At 39.4% G+C, this 17,465-nt stretch overlaps 1 protein-coding gene across 1 annotated transcript in view; it reads left to right on the top strand.

The window, feature by feature from the left end:
* SLC16A10 (solute carrier family 16 (aromatic amino acid transporter), member 10) overlaps positions 1 to 17,465 on the top strand; it is a 115,760-nt gene that overhangs the window by 64,826 nt on the left and 33,469 nt on the right. Inside the window, exons 3-4 of the mRNA XM_010856688.1 lie at positions 5,124 to 5,268; positions 10,362 to 10,824. Of these exons, the coding sequence (XP_010854990.1) occupies positions 5,124 to 5,268; positions 10,362 to 10,824 (608 nt within the window). The remainder of the gene's footprint in view (positions 1 to 5,123; positions 5,269 to 10,361; positions 10,825 to 17,465) is intronic.

The raw sequence follows: 17,465 nt of genomic DNA, 5'->3' as shown, positions 1-17,465 counted from the left end.
CATATGCTGCTGCTGCTAAGTCACTTCAGTCGTGTCCAACTCTGTGCGACCCCATAGACGGCAGCCCACCAGGCTCCCCCATCCCTGGGATTCTCCAGGCAAGAACACTGGAGTGGGTTGCCATTTCCTTCTCCAATACAATGTGCTAAATGTCTTAAGAGATATAGATTTCAAAAAATGTATAATAAAGAAGGGATTAAATATCTTCTGAAAATGCACCAGCTTAGAATCCCTAATCAGCAAAGCGTGTTACATACTGCTGTATCTTCTTCTCATTTGCAATACTGTTTTTAAAATGTATGTAGATGTTAGTAATAAAATTCAGATATTTTAAAATGCTAATGACTTCATAGTGGACCTCTTTGGCATTAACAGTATTTCTCAATGAACTGTACTTTTCTATATTTACTGTTGTTGTAGAGTGGCATACCTGTGTATGTAATGAATTGATTTTGAGGTTGTTGGCACTTCTATAGGATTCAAGTTAGCTATTACATAAAGTCCATTTTCCCTTAAAAAAACGAGAAAGAAAGAAAGACTTTAGAGTGCGTTTGTACACTCTTATTTGAATGTGTGTGTTTGATGTTAACAGAGAGAAACATCCAAAAAAAAGACCAGGTAGGAAAATCTTTTTTATAAAGTAACAATCAAAGTGGTTAGCATAAATACAAATTCAATTCAAATCCTGTGTAACCGTTAGCAGTTATAGTAAGGTGACCATAAAAGTACAAATTAAATGCAAATTTTAAAAAACAATAAATTGTAAACTACATATATATCTAAAAGTAACAATCAGCTTTCCAGTTTCCCCATCCAGACCCTCTTTGTTTACCACTCCATACTAAGAACAAATCCTCATTTCTCAGCATGGCCAAAGGAAAATGTAAATCACTTGGAAGAAGTGGTTAGGTTTAATATTTAAAAAGAGTTTCCTGCATATTAAGTAAAACAAAAATGTTATAACTACATGGATGTAAATAACTACAAGGACAAAATGTTTACAATTGAAAACACCCAAAGGGAAGACTTACTGTGGTTAGTTGAAGGCTGATAAATACTCTTTCGCCCTGTTTTGAGAGCTCCAACCCCCATTTCCACTTGATCTTGGCCTTTTTCACAACATCTTTGCTCTGTAATAGAACATTGGTCTAATAGCCTCAAATAAACATTTAAATATTATTTAACAAAGTTCCAATGACTTTTGAGTGTGGTATTGTCTGGCAACTACATAAAAATTCAGAAACGAGTAAACTGTACTTGATTTGACCATTTTATTGCCAATCGAAAGGTTATTTGGTAGCTATATTTCATGGATAGCCAAAAAGTACATGAAAAGATGCTCAACATCACTATTAGGGAAATGCAAATCAGAACTACAATGAGGTATCACCTCACACCAGTCAGAATGGCCATCATCAAAAATCTACAAACAGTAAATGCTGGAGAGCATGTGTAGAAAAGGCAGTTCTCCTACACTGTTGGTGGGAAGGTGAATTGGTACAACCACTATGGAAACAGTATGTTGTATGGGAGTTCCTTAAAATAGAACTACCATATGACCCAACAATCTCACTCCTGGGCATATACCCAGAGAAGACCATAATTTGAAAAGATACATGCACCCCAGTGTTCATTGCAGCACTATTTACAATAGCCAGGGCATGGAAGCACCTAAATGTCCATCAACAGAGAAATGGTTAAAGAAGATATGGTACCTATATACAATGCAGTGTTACTCAGCCATAAAAGAATGAAATAATGTCATTTGCAGTGACGTGGCTTTACCTAGAGATTATTATCCTGAATGAAGTAAGTCAGACACAGAGAGACAAATACCATATGATATCACTTATATGTGGAGTATAAAAGAAGAGTATAAATGAACTTATTTATGAAACAGAAATAGTCATGGATGTAGAAAACAAACTTGCGATTATCAGGGGATGGAGGGATAAATTGGAAGATTGAGACTGACATATATACACTGCTGTATATAAAATAGATAACTAAGAAGAACCTGCTGTATAGCACAGAGACCTCTCAGTATTCTCTAATGGCCTATATGGGAAAAGAATCTTAAAAAAAAAAAGTGAATATATGTATAACTGATTGACTTTGCTGTTTGTCCAAAACTAACACAACATTATAAGTCAACTATACTCCAATAAAAAATTTCTAAAAAGAGAATTTCTTGAATTCTCTGGTAGTCCAGTGGTTAGGATCCCCCTGCTTCCATTGCCGGGGGAACTAAGATCCCTCAAGCTGTGGGGTGCAGCCAAAAAAAAAAAAAGATGTTTGGAATTTAGCTGAGGCATCAAGGTACAGAAGCATGAAATTCAAAAGTGGGATAGTTCATGTTCAAGGATCAGTTAGAGGCTCTAAAACCCAGAAGAAGGATATTTATGGGTCAAGGAAGAGCATTTTGTGAAGATTTTTTAATGAAATTATGCTATGGCTTCCTTCCACCCAACCCCTCATGGGAAAAGTTTGGGTACACACTCTCTCACTTGATAACCTAGTGAGAGGAGCTTTAGAGGGACTACTTAGAGGTTTAAAAAATTCTCTTCAGTTAGGGGATACAGAGGACTGAGGTCTGAATCCCGTGAGAAATCCAACAAGCAGAGAACTGCATCTGGCCAGCTGCTCCCACAGCAAGAGGAGGGCTCTGTGGAACTTGCCCACACTCCAGTGTTTGTCAGGGCAGAGGAAACATGAATATTTCCTGCAGAGCAGAGGAGGCTGAGTGGAGGAGAGAGGAGCTGTTTTGATCCCTGCCCAAATAAACCGTCTAGAAGGGCAACGAGGCTCCAACAGTGAGTCTTTTAAGTGACAGCCAGAAAGCCAGGAGGAGAGTGAACTGTCCTTGTCTGTGGAGCTGTAGCCAGAAGGAGCTCTGAGGTGAGACTTGGAAGAACCCATGGAAGTGCACCTGAGGGAAAGCGTCCGCTTCGGACACACCGTTCAGGCCTTTTGGCAGGACCTGTTAAGTAGGAGTCTTCTTACCTTGTCTCCGAGCAGCCCTCTGTCTCATGCCCGCCCACTTTGGAGAGAGCAATAGCTAGGGAGGGGAAGAAGGGCCACGGAAAAGAGACAAAGCTGATCTTCCTCTCCTCCCGAGGAAAAAAGATTCTGATTACCTAGTGAAGGTTAGTTTGTAACCTAAAGCACCTGAGGCCTTCCTGCTGCTCAGCACTGGCTGCAGGGGTCAGGTGGGCCTGCTGAAGTGCTCATGCAGTGGCAGGGAACATCTTCTCCATGCGTGCATTTTAAGGCGATAGTCGAGACAAAAGTAAAGTTGTGTTTGATTATATCCTGCACTTAGTGCTTGTTCAGTGGACATAAGATTCTGTAAAAACTTTCACATTTGGTGTTAAAGGTAGACCAACACCTAGATAATGCATAAAGACTTGTTGTTGTTCTTGAAACATGCCTTGACTTCTTTGAATGTTAGCGCAATATAAATATTTGCTCTTGAATTTCTTAATGTGATTTCCTGTTTAGTGTTGGCGTTTCACTTAATTGTCAAGTACCTTCATCCAAAAATAAAGTTTAGGATGCTGTTCTTCTGGTCTGACTAGACTGGTTTAGATTGTTTCATCAACATGATAGATGACTAAAATTTTTTTGAATGAGATTAAATGATTAAAAATCAGTAACATTTTTATATAACGTGGACTGAAAAAGTCATACTTCTCCTTGAGTGGGTACATCCGGGGCTGTGGTGTGGTAATATCTGGCCCATCACCTCTCCCCCAGAGCCTGTCCACTTCTGATCCCTCCCACCAACACCTAAGCTAAGCCTGCATTGTTTGTACAGTCTCTTCATTGTGTTTTGTCTCCTTTCTGGTAAGGGAAGAAAGGAAAGAAATTATGGCTCATAAAATATACATAATTTTAAAATAACTTAAAATGTAAGAAGGCAAAGAATTAAATGAAATTGTTAGTCTGGTGAAGCTCCATTTGAATACCATTATTAGCAAATAGTCATTTGTACAGGGTCTGTCTGGACTTAACTTCCTTTGCTAAGGAAATAGAGTGGTTTACTAGTAGACTGTCAGAGCTGGGTGGAATGCTGGAGATCATGTAATTTTTTAAGACAATTTGTTGCTGTTAAAACTCTGCATTATTAAGCACTCTGTGCTATATGTGGAGGTTTAGACACATTTTCTCTAATCTTTAATAATTCTGGAAAGATCTGTGTTCAATCCCCTCTCAAGGTGAGAAAACAGACTCAGAGGAAATGATTTGCCCAAGAATTTGTTGCATAGTTCAGAGCTGGGGACTTGAGGGATTTGTTTGTTTTATAGCTCATGTTCACTTAGGGCTCACTAGTTCATTATACTTTTTAAGAATTCACAGACTCAGTGTCTTACAAGATCACTCATTTCTTTGGCACAAATTTATGATCATTTGTGCTCAGTATGTCTCTCTTTTGCTTTCCTTTTGTTTTTGTCTTTACAGCATCAGAACAGGAAATTATGACCTGATTCTTAAATCTTTTCTATTGTGAATGATAACATACTTTCAAAAAAGAAGATAAACTGTGTGTATGGCTTTATGAATAAAGTGAATATACAGTAACTATTATCTAGGTCAACAAATTGCCTGTGTGGATTTGATTCCTTTAACAAAAGCACAAAGCCCAGACTCTAGGCAGATGTTTGATTCTTAACTGCTGTGTCCATATAACTCCTTTTCTTCAAGTTTCACCACTGTTGAGTTCGGTGGTTATTTCTTTGCAGTTTGATCACCTGGGCATGGGTTCCTAAATATATTTCAATTTTTTCAGACAGATTTCTTTCCGCAGATTAGAAGTTGCTTAAAACCATAGTTACCAGGATAGAGATTAGGTCCCAGGAGAATGTTTGGTTTATTTAAGGATACAGACTTTTTTCAGAAGTTCCACTGAACACAAATAATTGCTTTGCTAATTATAATGAGTCCTTGCCAATGCTTTGATCTATGATTCAGATTTGTTACTTATTCTAACTTTCCCCCATTCATCAGTCTGAGTAATATCTTTCCTGCACTGGTACTTTTCTCAATATGTCTTGCATTTTATGAGATAAGAACAACTAGAATTCCCCGTGTCATAATGTCCCCCATCTCCCCCTCTCTTGCAGCATGGGTTAGTTCTCTCTCCATGGGGATGATTTTCTTCTGCTGCCCGATTGTCAGTGTCTTCACAGACATATTTGGTTGTCGGAAAACAGCTGTCGTGGGCGCTGCTGTTGGATTTGTTGGACTCTTATCAAGTTCTTTTGTAAGGTAAGGACTTGGTTTCTTCATGTTGCTTTTCAAAATCTGTGAGCTATCTTCCAGATTTCCTTTCAGAAACTTTGCTGTTTACAAGGAAAAAAAGTCCTCCTTTTCAAGTGCTTAAAACTTGAAGCGTGTCACTTACGCACTGTCCACAGCAGCAAATCAGAGCTTGTAAATTTGAATGCTTTTGCTTGCAGTGCCTCAGAGTGAGATGCCAAGTCAGGGTACATGTGTTCCCTGGAGCCAAGAAAAAATATTTCTCCTTTTGTTTTTTTCCATTCACAGAAAAATCCCAAAGAACTCAGATTCTAGCAGTAAAGTTGTCTAAAGCAATGGCCTTAATTTAAGATCAACTCATTCTGAGTTCCAAAGCGTACAAGAACATATATTTTGAAATGGTTGTTCATAGGCTTGATGTGAAATATTTTTATTAATGAGATCTAAACTTTGCTGTTTATTTCAACCCAGGTAGAGAATTCCTACCTGCACTTTTTGGGGGGGTAGGGGTGGGGAGGGGGAAAGAACAGTGCTGAAATTTAAAAAGAGCATGACAAAATGAAGTGATCAAATGCAGCTTAAAATAAAAATTCCTATCAAAACATTGTTCCCTGTGTCTGTTAGAAGCCCTGCAGAGGCGCTAACTGCAGAGAGCTGGTGGGCACCCTTACCGTGGAAGCACCTCTCCCTCCAGCTCCTGTTTTACCTGCAAATCCTCTTTCATTATCAGGATAATCCCCAGATAGAGAAGCCCTGGTTTAATGGGTAGCTCTGGCTAACAGGCAGCACTTAACAGGAAAACCCTTAGATGCTTTCCATCCTCTGTCTCCTTTTGTGGTTTATCTTCATTTCCTGTCCCTTTCTCTTCCCTAGCTATCTTTGAGCTCTAGTTGAAAAGCATTATTGTAGTTACTAGGAAAAAAAAAAAATTAAACTTACATTGCTTGCCCTGTTGATTTTTTTCTATTTTTTTTAAATTTTATTTTATTTTTAAACTTTACATAATTGTATTAGTTTTGCCAAATATCAAAATGAATCCGCCACAGGTATACATGTGTTCCCTATCCTGAGCCCTCCTCCCTCCCCATACCATCCTTCTGGGTCGTCCCAGTGCACTAGCCCCAAGCATCCAGTATCGTGCATCGAACCTGGACTGTGTTGGTTTCTGCTACACAACAGTGCAGACCAGCCATAATTATCCTTAGACCCCCTCCCTGTCTAGCCTCCCTACCCCCCACCCCCATCCCATCCCTCCAGGTCATCACAGAGCACAAGCCTGGGTTCCCTGTGGTGCACAGCAACTTCTCACCAGCTGTCCATCTTTCACCTAAGAGTTTCTGTCTGTTGCTGCTACTTTCTCCATTCATCCCGCCGTCTCCCTCCCCAATGTGCCCACAAGTCCATTCTCTACATTTGTGTCTCCATTCCTTCCCTGAAAATAGCTGCATCAATATCATTTTTCTAGATTCCATATATATGGTTAATATACTTTATTTGTTTTTCTCTTTCTGACTTATTTCACTCTGTATAACTATAGGTTCATCTACCTTACTCACTCAGTTCAGTCGCTCAGTCGTGTCTGACTCTTTGCAACCCCATGAACCGCAGCACGCCAGGCCTCCTTGTCCATCACCAACTCCCGGGGTCCACCCAAACCCATGTCCATTGAGTCAGTGTTGCCATCCAGCCATCTCATCCTCTGTCGTCCCCTTCTCCTCCTGTCCTCAACCTTTCCGCATTAGAACTGACTTAAATCCGTTCCTTTTTATGGCTGAGTAACGTTGCATTGTGTGTATGCACCGCGTCTTCCTTATCCACTCCTCTGTCAGTGGACGTCTGGGTTGCTTCCCTGTCCTGGCTACTGTAAACAGTGCTGCTGTCAACACTGGGGAACACGTGTCGTTTTTGATTGTGATTTTCTCAGGGTATATGCCCAGTAGTGGAGTTGCTAGGTCATATGGTAGATTTATTCCTAGTTTTTTCATATTGTTCTCACTAATGGCTGTGTAAGTTCACATTCCCGCTAACAGTATAGGAGGGTTCCCTTTCCTCCACATTATCTCCAGCATTTATTGTTGGTAGATTTTCTGATGCTGGCCATCCTGACTGCTGTGAGGGAGATACCTCATAGTAGTTTTAATTTGCATTTCTCTGTTAATTAATGATCTTGAGCATCTTTTCATGTGTTCATTGGCCATTGCCCTGTTTATTTATTTCTTCGATCTTTATTTTGGCCACACCACACAGCACGAGGAAGCTTAGCTTCCAACCAGGGATTGAACCAGGCCCCTGTGTGAAAACTCGGAGTCCTTAATCTCTGGATCACCAGGGGAGTCCCACCCTGCTTATTTTTAAGTATTCAGAATCAACAGAATCCGTGGTTTACTGATTTTACCCTCACTCTCCCCACACATACCCCTTCCTCAACTCTAAAGTGAGCCTTTCTTTCACCTTAGACATTTTATTTGGATTCTAAACAATTATTTTTATTTCTCTTTAGAAAATAAATATTCCACCTTTAAAGTTGCCTTTGTTCTTGTCTTCTAAAGTTGTTTTTTAAAGAAATAAAGAACCAGTTTTGTTTGGGATAAGATTCTACTTAGGTAATTCTGTGAGATCATTTACTTTTAGTTCTTCTTTATCTCTAATACAGTATTGTGCTCTTACTGCCTCATCAGACCCCTGCATGGCCCGGAAGCCTCCAGATACCCATTGTCAGTGACCTTAGCATTTGCTGAAGTATTAACACTCAGGCTTTGGTGGAGAGAGAAACGAAGAGATAAAAAACTCATGTAACTTATTACCTAGTTTGGTAGACAAAATTCATATACACAGACCAACTTACAGCAAGCAATGTTTCTCAAACTTCTTTGACCACTGAGAAAAAAAAGTATAAAATGTATTTTATGTGGTGACCTAGTTCTTTTTCTCTCTCTTCCTCCCCCATCCCCACCCCTTGAAGGGATCTTTACCTTACCACATATGTTGAACGGTGGACTGCCCTTCTTTTCCTCTAGTTCAAATTCTGCCTTCTTAAGAAAGCCTTCTGTAGCAATTCCAGGGTGCTGCGTCAGTGTCTCTTCTTTGAATACTTTTCCCACACATACTTGCTATCTTACTTACAGGGCACTTACTCAGTTGTCAAACTTCAACAATTTGAACCATCTGTTACTAAAGTGAAAATTAGAAGTGAAGAAGGTTCCAGCAGCAGTGAAAAAGCCATCACAAAGCTGATGTATTTTACCCTGTAGGAGAGATTCCAAGGCTAACCTTACCCAGCACTCCGTATTTAAATGGTGTGCAAAAGAATGTCTCGATTTATATCCATGGCTCTCTGGTTTTCCAACTGACAGCTTTACAATAATGTAGTGTAACTATAGATATTGTCATTGTTTATGACAATACTGTGCTGTCAATACTATTTTTAACATACACTTTGAAGAAGGCAGAGAAAAACGTATTTAGATTTTTCCTTTAAAATTATTAAATAAAAGTAAATTGGCACCTTAAGAAATTTGTTGCAGTTATCTGGAAAAATACTGAATGTGAAAAGACTGATGCAGAATGAGTGAAATATTATTTATATTTTGTTTTACATTCTTGTTATTTCAGGTAGGTGTCTTGTTTCACTAAGCAGACTAGAAGTAGGGCATAACCACACTTAAAATGTTTTTTTCACCAAGTATCTGGAACATAGTAGCTGTTAAATATGTTTATTGAATAAGAGTGAGGTTTTAGTAAAGAGTGATCAGAGTTAGGTAAGATTAATTTGGGACAATTAGGGACTGGCTCTTGAACCTGATTTGAAGATGGTTTTTACGTAGATTAATAGATGGGGAAGGGGCATCTCAGAGTGAGAGGACTGCAAGCCTGCCTTAATTTTATCAGATTCTAGAGTTCCTTGTGATTACCTCAGCATATTGCTAGCTACAATTATTGTTCAAAATTTAATTATTAACCAACTTTATCTATCTTAGTTTCTAATAAAGAGCTTGCCTTTACTACTGATACACAGCCTTCTGAATTTTCAAAAGAAAAAACACTTCAGCATTCTTTTACTCCTTGTTTCAAAGAATGTAATGCTGTGTTTCTTTACTTTCTTTTTTTAAAACATTTCCTGCACTTTGCAGCCTCCTCTTGCTTCAGCCCTCTCTTTTCTTTTGTTCATTTTCTTTTTTTGTTGTTGTTGCACTGTGCAGCTTGTGGGATCTTCGTTCCCTGACCGGGGATCGAACCCAGGCTCTTGGCAGTGAGAGTGCTGAGTCCTAACCACTGGACTGCCAGGGAATTCCCTATGTTCCTTTACTTTCATCAGAAATGTGTAATTAAGTATTTGGTTAAATATAGAATTCTTAACCTTTGATTATTTTTGCTGAGACTTGCCTGGCCCTGAAGCTTACAGACTGGGATCAGTAGTGAATGCACTTCATTTAGCAGTCCTGCGATCAGAATATGATTTCTCATTATCTTGCACAACACTGAGAACAGTGCAGCACAGGGCGAAGGTTGGTCTGCAGCCCTTAGGCCAGCAAAATGCAGCAGATACACAACTGCCTGTCCGTGCGAACTGTTCCTTGCATAAGCCTGGGGAGAAAATATCAAACGTGGCCTTCTCTTTGAGTAGATTGCTGATTAATAAGTCCCTGGGAAAATTCCATTAAGGAAAAGAGTTTTCATAGTTCAATTCTCCTTTTTGAAAGCTTTTATTGAGACTAGGTGTTTCTTAGGTAGTTTAATCATTGTCAGTGTCACTGGGGCCCCTCCTGGCACCGCTGTTTATTTCTGAGTTGGGAGCATCACAGTTTTTACCCAGTGCTGCGTGGTTCACCTGAAAGTCAATAGAAAGAGGAGCAGGAATCAAATCACTGAGGACCTTATTGATCATTTTTCACATATTAAGGCGTTTTTTATTATCTGTTCAGATGAAATTAAAATATTGTAATGTTGTATTCTTATTAAGATTTTAACCTCTTTTTGGTTAATTTTTATTTGTAGAAAATATGTTGATTAACTGAAACCCCCTTTGACCGTAAGGCTTTATTCCTCCAAGCACATGATGAAAATAATGAAAGCTGCTCTACGTCTTTTTCATCTTCGCACAGCTCCATTGAGCCTCTGTACCTGACCTACGGGATCATATTTGCCTGTGGCTGCTCCTTCGCCTACCAGCCTTCCTTGGTCATTTTGGGACACTATTTCAAGAAGCGCCTTGGACTGGTGAACGGCATCGTCACCGCTGGCAGCAGCATCTTCACAATTTTGCTGCCTTTCCTTTTGAGGGTTCTGACTGACAGCGTGGGCCTCTTCCACACCCTCAGGGTCCTCTGCATCTTCGTGTTTGTCCTCTTTCTGGCTGGCTTCACTTACCGACCTTTTGCTTCCAGTGCCAAAGATAAAGACGGTACAACCAAAGGAGGCAACAGACTCTCCCTCTTTTCCAGGAGAAAGTTCAGTCCTCCAAAAAAAATCTTCAATTTTGCCATCTTCAAGGTGACAGCATACGCGGTGTGGGCCGTTGGAATCCCACTTGCACTTTTTGGGTACTTTGTGCCTTATGTTCACTTGGTGAGTACGCCGCTCTGGCTTTGCTGGTAACGGGTATTATTATTTCATACAGAAAAGCTTCTCAGAAGAGCAAGAGAGCTCAGATTGAAGTTGGCCTTAAATGCTTTCCTGGTTGTAATTCAGGGACTCTTGAAAGTCAAGGTCTCCTAAGACAAGGTCAGCACAGTCATCCGATCATTACATAGAGAATATGTTTCCTGGTATGCTTTGGTATTTAACAGATCACCAAACCTACACAAATAAAACCAACTTTGTTTTTTTTTTTTTTAAGAACACTAAAATGTTGGAACAAATGTCATCTATACAAAAAAGCTGACAGGTCCCTTTTTGTTCAAATGGCTTATTAATCATAATCAGGGACAAAGATGGTGCAATGATTTTGTCAACACCAATAAATTATTTTTCAACAAAGGGGTGAAAAAATTAGGTAAATAGTAAAAGCCAGTGACTTTGACACAAAGAAGCACTTTGTCTACTTGTGAGATACTTCTGAAAAAATGGGAATTCCATTTGGAGGATTATTTGAGAGATGTTAGCAAGTTCCAAATAACAAGAGAGAGCAAGGGTTTCATAGGAAATTAGGATTTCACGTCCTCGAGCACTTTATATTGCTTATTTATATTGCAAAGGCAAATTTCAACCTCTTTATAATAAGAGTAAGCAGTGTCTAAAGTATTTGCCCCTGGCAAAATTTGCTCAGAAGTGCTTATTATTATGTTTCTTCCTTTATTCTTGTTGTTATGACTGAAAATGTATTTATAGTTCAACATAGTTGATAAATGATAAACAAAAATGGTACTAGGATAAGTTTTTCTTTTATGTGTATACTGTGTGATTTGGAGTTTTTCTAGCTTTCAGTCTACTTTTGGATGCTTGTGCAATTTTCTTTAGTTAAAATTCTGGCGCAATTTGGCAGTGTAGTTCAGAGAATTACTGGGGTCAAGGGGTCAGCTACTAAATGACATCATCAATCCTTTGTGGATCTAAGACAATTTGAATTCTTAATTCTCCTATTCTCTTTTTGCCAGAGGTTTTAAGGAGGCAGCTGGGGTGATCAGTGGGGAGACAAGGAGAGGACTAGCTTTTAGGACTCTGAACCATGAGGCATTTTGCAGAGCCTGAGTTACTAGGTAAAATGACCTGGTATGTCACACCTATCACATATGAAGTCTGTGGCTAAGAAAACATTTGTCGTGTCCTTTTCAAAGATGAGTAGATTTTTTAAAAAAAATTCCGTTTGTTATTACAACGTGAAAACCCTTAGAGAAATCAATATCTCAACTTTGCTGCTGCTGCTGCTAAGTCGCTAGTACCTGACGTTTACCAAAGGACAAGTGGTAGTTGATTATCTAGTTATTTCTGGTAACTTCTAGTAATGTAATTTGTAAATTAATTTACATATATTATTTCGTTTGACCTTCACAGTAAACTTGTGAGGTAGGCAGAATAAATAATATTAGCTCATGATTTACAGGCTGGAAAGCAGATCCATCATTAACAAAGATTTTGAGCAGCTTCCCTAGAATCATGGCAGAGCAGGGGCTGGTTGCCTCCTGCTGTGTTTACCTGGAGAACACACCTGGCATGGTCTTCCTCTGGTGCACACCAGCTCCCGTCCCCAGATATACCACTGGAAACCTCCATTGTATTGAAGAGGGAGTGAGTGTTCCCTAAGAACTTCCATAAATATGTTATTGGTCTTTTTCTTAAAGTAGATGAAATTTCATAATGAGTAATGAGTTAGACAGTGTTACAGTTACTACTGTCATCAGGAAGCTGTAAATCAGATTGTACACAGAACAACAAGGTCTCTGTTAACTCAGATAACAAACCAGGCCTTATTCTGCTGTCCCTCCTTCCAGGCATGTTTTCTTACAAAATGTGATACTTTTTCATTTGGGATTTTTCTCCCTTTTGAACTCTTATGGCACTAAGGCCATGGTGGAGAGGAAATACCAGTTACATGCTGGGCAGGTGGTTTAAATCTCCTGTTTGATGAGCATGCTGAGTTTGTCACTGTGTTGTAGTTTAAGGTTAGGATTAGGGATATTCGATACTCAATCCAGACTTCATGCAATGGGATACCACCTCCCTCCTTAGAGGGGGGAAAAGGTGTCTGAAGTCGTTACAAGGACTGGTAAGATGGTGTTCAATTCATGTTGAATGTTGAAGGGAAAATGCCTGTAAGGCATAAGAACCTGTGCTGAAGGAACATAAAATCTACTCTGAGTAGTAATACCGACCATTGTAGTTTATAAAGGAATTTTACAGGCATTACCTTATATAATCTTCACCACAGTGCAGCACCTGTAGAGTATCATCCGCATTTCATGAATGAGGCACTGAGAGGTATAAAAACTCGTCCAGGGTCACAAGACACAGCAACTGGCAATTATTAGTGTCATACTTTCATGCAAGAGGCAGTACTGCATAGTTAGTAAAACAGATGCTGGTTTTGTCCCTTTATACTTGGGTAACCTTAGGTAACAGACTCTAACCATCAGTTTCAACATCTATAAAATAGGGATAAATCCTTGTTGTAAGGATGACAAAAAAATGTATGTAAAGCATCTCTCCAGTTCTGGTATAAAAATGAGAGTTATTCAAATTTAAGATGACATGATGGTGAATTGTCTGATTTTAGTGGACAAGTCAAAGGAGAAAGATGGTATCTTTTTGGAAAAGTGGTTAGTAAAAGCTTCATAGGATTGGAATTGGTCCTTAATCATGAGCTTTGCTGTTAAAACTACATCTTTAATTAGGGAACTAATTTCTCTATCTAGGTCTCTTTTGAAGGATTCAGAAATACAATGAGTGCTTTCATGGTTATGTTAAAAATTCTAAGGTCACTTGCTTGTTAGACTATGTGTGATGATTTGAGAGAAAATATGTATGCTTTGTGGCATTCTTACTCTCAGAGCAAGGTTGAAAGTTTTCTTTTAGTAGTTGACTTTTAAAAATGAAGAATCATGTTGCTTCCTAGAAGGGGTCAAATGATTCTTTTAAGCCTTCCCAGTTGTAATCTCTATTGTGAGGGTATGAATCTTTTTTCTTCTAGTTTTATTGAGATATGATTGTCCTACAGCATGTCTTAAGTTTAAGGTATACAGCATAATCATTTGAATCGTATACATCTTGAAATGAATATCATAACAAGTTTAGTAAACATCCCATATCTCATAGATAGAAAATTACAGAAATAGAGTAAGGGTACAAATCTTATATATTAATTTTGATGAGCTATAACTTTCCAAATAACCATTCCCATTAACAGCTGCTTTAGTTTTTCTGAATTGCCCTTTTTTTCCTGAGAGTTGTTTTGTTCTGTTTTCTAGGTTAAGGTTTTTTTTTTTTTTTAACTTTTTATTTTGTATTGGAGTATAGTTGATTATCAGTGTTGTGTTGGTTTTTTAGGTGTACAGCAAAGTGGTTCAGTTATACATGTATCTATTCTTTTTCAAATTCTTTTCCCATTTAGATTGTTACATAATATTGAGCAGAGGTCCCTGTGTCACTGTTGGTTATCCATTTTGTCTTGTTTTTTATTTTTTTTTAGCTTTTTATTTTGTCTTGGAGTACTGCCGATTAACCATGTCACAGTGGTTTCAGGTGAACAGCAGAGGGACTCAGCCACACATACACTGTATCCATTCTCCCCCGAGCTCCTCTCCCACCCAGCCCGCCACTGACTTTGAGCAGAGTTCCGTGTTGCTAGTTAGCAGGTCCTCGTTGGTTGTCCATTTTAATGTCAGTCCCCCACTCCCTTGCTACCCCTTCCCTGCTGTGTTTCCTGTGTTTCCTCTCTGGTAACTAGAAGTTCATTCTTTAAGTCTGTGAGTCCATTTTTGTCTTGTAAATAAGTTTATTTGTGTAATTTTCTTTAGATTCTGTGACATGATATCTGTCTTTCTTTGTCTGACTTACTTCAGTCATTTGACACTCTGGGTCCACCCATGTTGCTGCCAGTGGCATTATTTCATTCTTTTTCATGACTGAGTAATATTCCATTGTGTGTAAGTCCCACATCTTCTTTATCCACTCCTCTGTCGATGGACATTGGGGTTGCTTCCATGTCCTGGCTATTGTAAACAATGCTGCTAAGAACATTGAGGTGCAGTATCCTTTTGGAGGATGTTTTTCTCTGGTTACATGCCCAGGAGTGGGATTGCTGGATCATAGGGTAATTCTATTTTAGTTTCTTAAGGAGCCTCCATACTGTTCTCCATAGTGGCTGTACAAATTTACATTCCCACAAACAGTGCCAGAGGGTTCCCTTTTCCACACACCCTCTCCAGCATTTATTGTTTGTAGCTTTTTGATAATGGCCATTCTGATTGGTGTGATGTGACACGTCATTATAGTCTTGGTCTGCATTTCTCTGATAATTAATGATGTTGAGCGTTTTTCTTGTGCCTCTTGGCCATTTGTATATTAATATTTCTTTGGAGAAATGTCTGTTTGGATCTTCTGTCAATTTTTAGATTGGGTTATTTGCTCTTTTTATTTGAACTGCATGAGCTTTTTGTATATTTTTGAGATTAATCCTTTGTAGGTCACTTGGATTAAGTTTTTATGGCTTCTTTGTCTTCAGTTTTTCTTCACTAGCTTCCAGAAACATGCTTTTAGTTTTCCTCCTACCTCTCCATCATTCCTCTTATTAATAGTTTCTTCTGGTTCCTTCTTTTTCACCCTGACTCTGAATATCAAGGGACTTGCCTCTTGATCTTTTCCTGTATTAATTCCAAATGATGATTTCATCTAATATCCTGAGTTCAGATATCATGTATATGCCAGTGGCTCAAAATTTATATTAATTTAGTCTAAACCCCTTTATTGAATTCTTTACCAAACTTTTATAGCCAACTGCTTACTTAATATCTCCACTTGGAGGACTGCTGGATGTTTCAGATTTAACATGAAGAGCCCTGAAGGTTATCCCCTGTCCTCCAAACCTGTTCTGCCCTCAGCGTTCCTTATCTCAGGAAATGGCGATTCCATCAGGCCCCAAACCTTGGAGGCATCCTTGGCGCCTCTTTCTTTCACACCATACTCCTGATCCAGACCAGAAATCTTGGTGGTTCTCCTTTCAAGATATGTTTAGAATCTGTCCACTTCTCACCATCATCATTGCTATTCCTCTGACTGGGCCAGCATCACCCCTAGCCTGGATCACTATGTAACAGACTCCTATCTGGTCTCCCCACTTCCTTCCTTGCCCTGCTGCAGTCTGTATGCAGAAACCTCAGGTGTTCTTTCAACATAAGTCTCTCAAAATCTTTTAGTGGCTCCCCATTGCTCTGAGAGTAAAAACTAATGTCCTTCTGGTGGCTCTCAATGTAGGGTAAGGAAATTAGAGAAAGCAAGGTTCGGAGAAAGAACGAGACTGGCACTTTACAAGAACAAATCACTTTTAATGAGGCAAGAAGGGGCAGCAGTCAGATTAGTGAGTTGCTGCACTAACCCAAGAAAAGAGTTAAGTATATATAGGCATATATGTGGAAATCTACTGTCTTAAGGGGGCCTCTTCTTCTCCAAGGTTGTTCAGATTAGTTATGTCTTAAACGGCTGGGGCAAGGAATTCTGGAGATCGGCCAGAGGCTGGGACCAGCCGGGATCTGGGCATAATCAATCTTAATGTCCATTTTTTTCTTCGGGTGAGAGAGTTCTTTGTTTTGTAGAGAATGGTGGGGAGGACCCAGAGGGGAGTTTTAACTCCAGGCTATTTTGAGCGCCTAACTTCCCTTCACTCAGAGTCCTCCGTGGCCTGTCCCCTCCTGTCTCCATCTCATCTGGCCCATCCCCTCACACACTCTGCTCTCAACACTCCGCTGTCTTTCCTGTTCACTTTTAAGGAGGCTTGCCCTGACCACCTGGTTAAACTCCCTTCATCCATTTCCCCTCCACACACTCCCAGACTCTCACACTGCTATTTCTTTGTCATACCTTCTAATGTGTTATATAACTTCATTGTGATGCTGATTGTTTGTTCTCTGTGTGTATACCTCTGTTAGAATGTAAATGTCAAGGCCAACCAAGAGTCCTTCTATGCCTTGTTCAATGAATGAACCCGAGCACCTAGCACAGTGCCTAACATAGCAGTGGGTGCTCAAATATTTGTTGAATGACTAAATGTCTTATGGATTAATCAAAAGGGACACTGTATAAGCACTGTTCATCTTCTCTTCATTTTGATCTTTAAAATTCTCTGCTATGATACTAAAATGATGTTTCACATGTTATACCTATATGACGTGATGGTATTCATACCCACTCCACAGTTAATCAATAAGCTCAAACTCAGCAGACCTCAGACTTAAAAGTACCACTAATGCCATCTGTTGATGGAGAAAAGAGTTGATGCGTTTTGCTTTTGACCTATAGCCATATATACATGTTGAAATTGAAAATTTATAAATGGAAGAAATTTGTGTGTCTCTGTCACTGTTGTGAGTGTGTGGAGGGATGGAATGGCCGTCCCCATTAACAAGGAAAGCTAGACAGTTGGTGTCTGCTCTCCTGCATAGCAGCTGAAAATCTTGCAGAGCCTGGGTGGTGTGAGTGAGAACAGAATGGGGATAGAGGCCCAGAGCACTGACCACAGGGCTGCATCAGTCAGATGCCTGGTAAACGCCTGCAACTGG

Source organism: Bison bison, unplaced genomic scaffold (assembly GCF_000754665.1).
Source record: "Bison bison bison isolate TAMUID 2011002044 unplaced genomic scaffold, Bison_UMD1.0 scf7180017864373, whole genome shotgun sequence".
Lineage (NCBI taxonomy): Eukaryota > Metazoa > Chordata > Mammalia > Artiodactyla > Bovidae > Bison > Bison bison.
The sequence above is the reverse complement of the archived record's forward strand: the minus strand, read 5'-3'. Positions and strand labels throughout refer to the sequence as shown.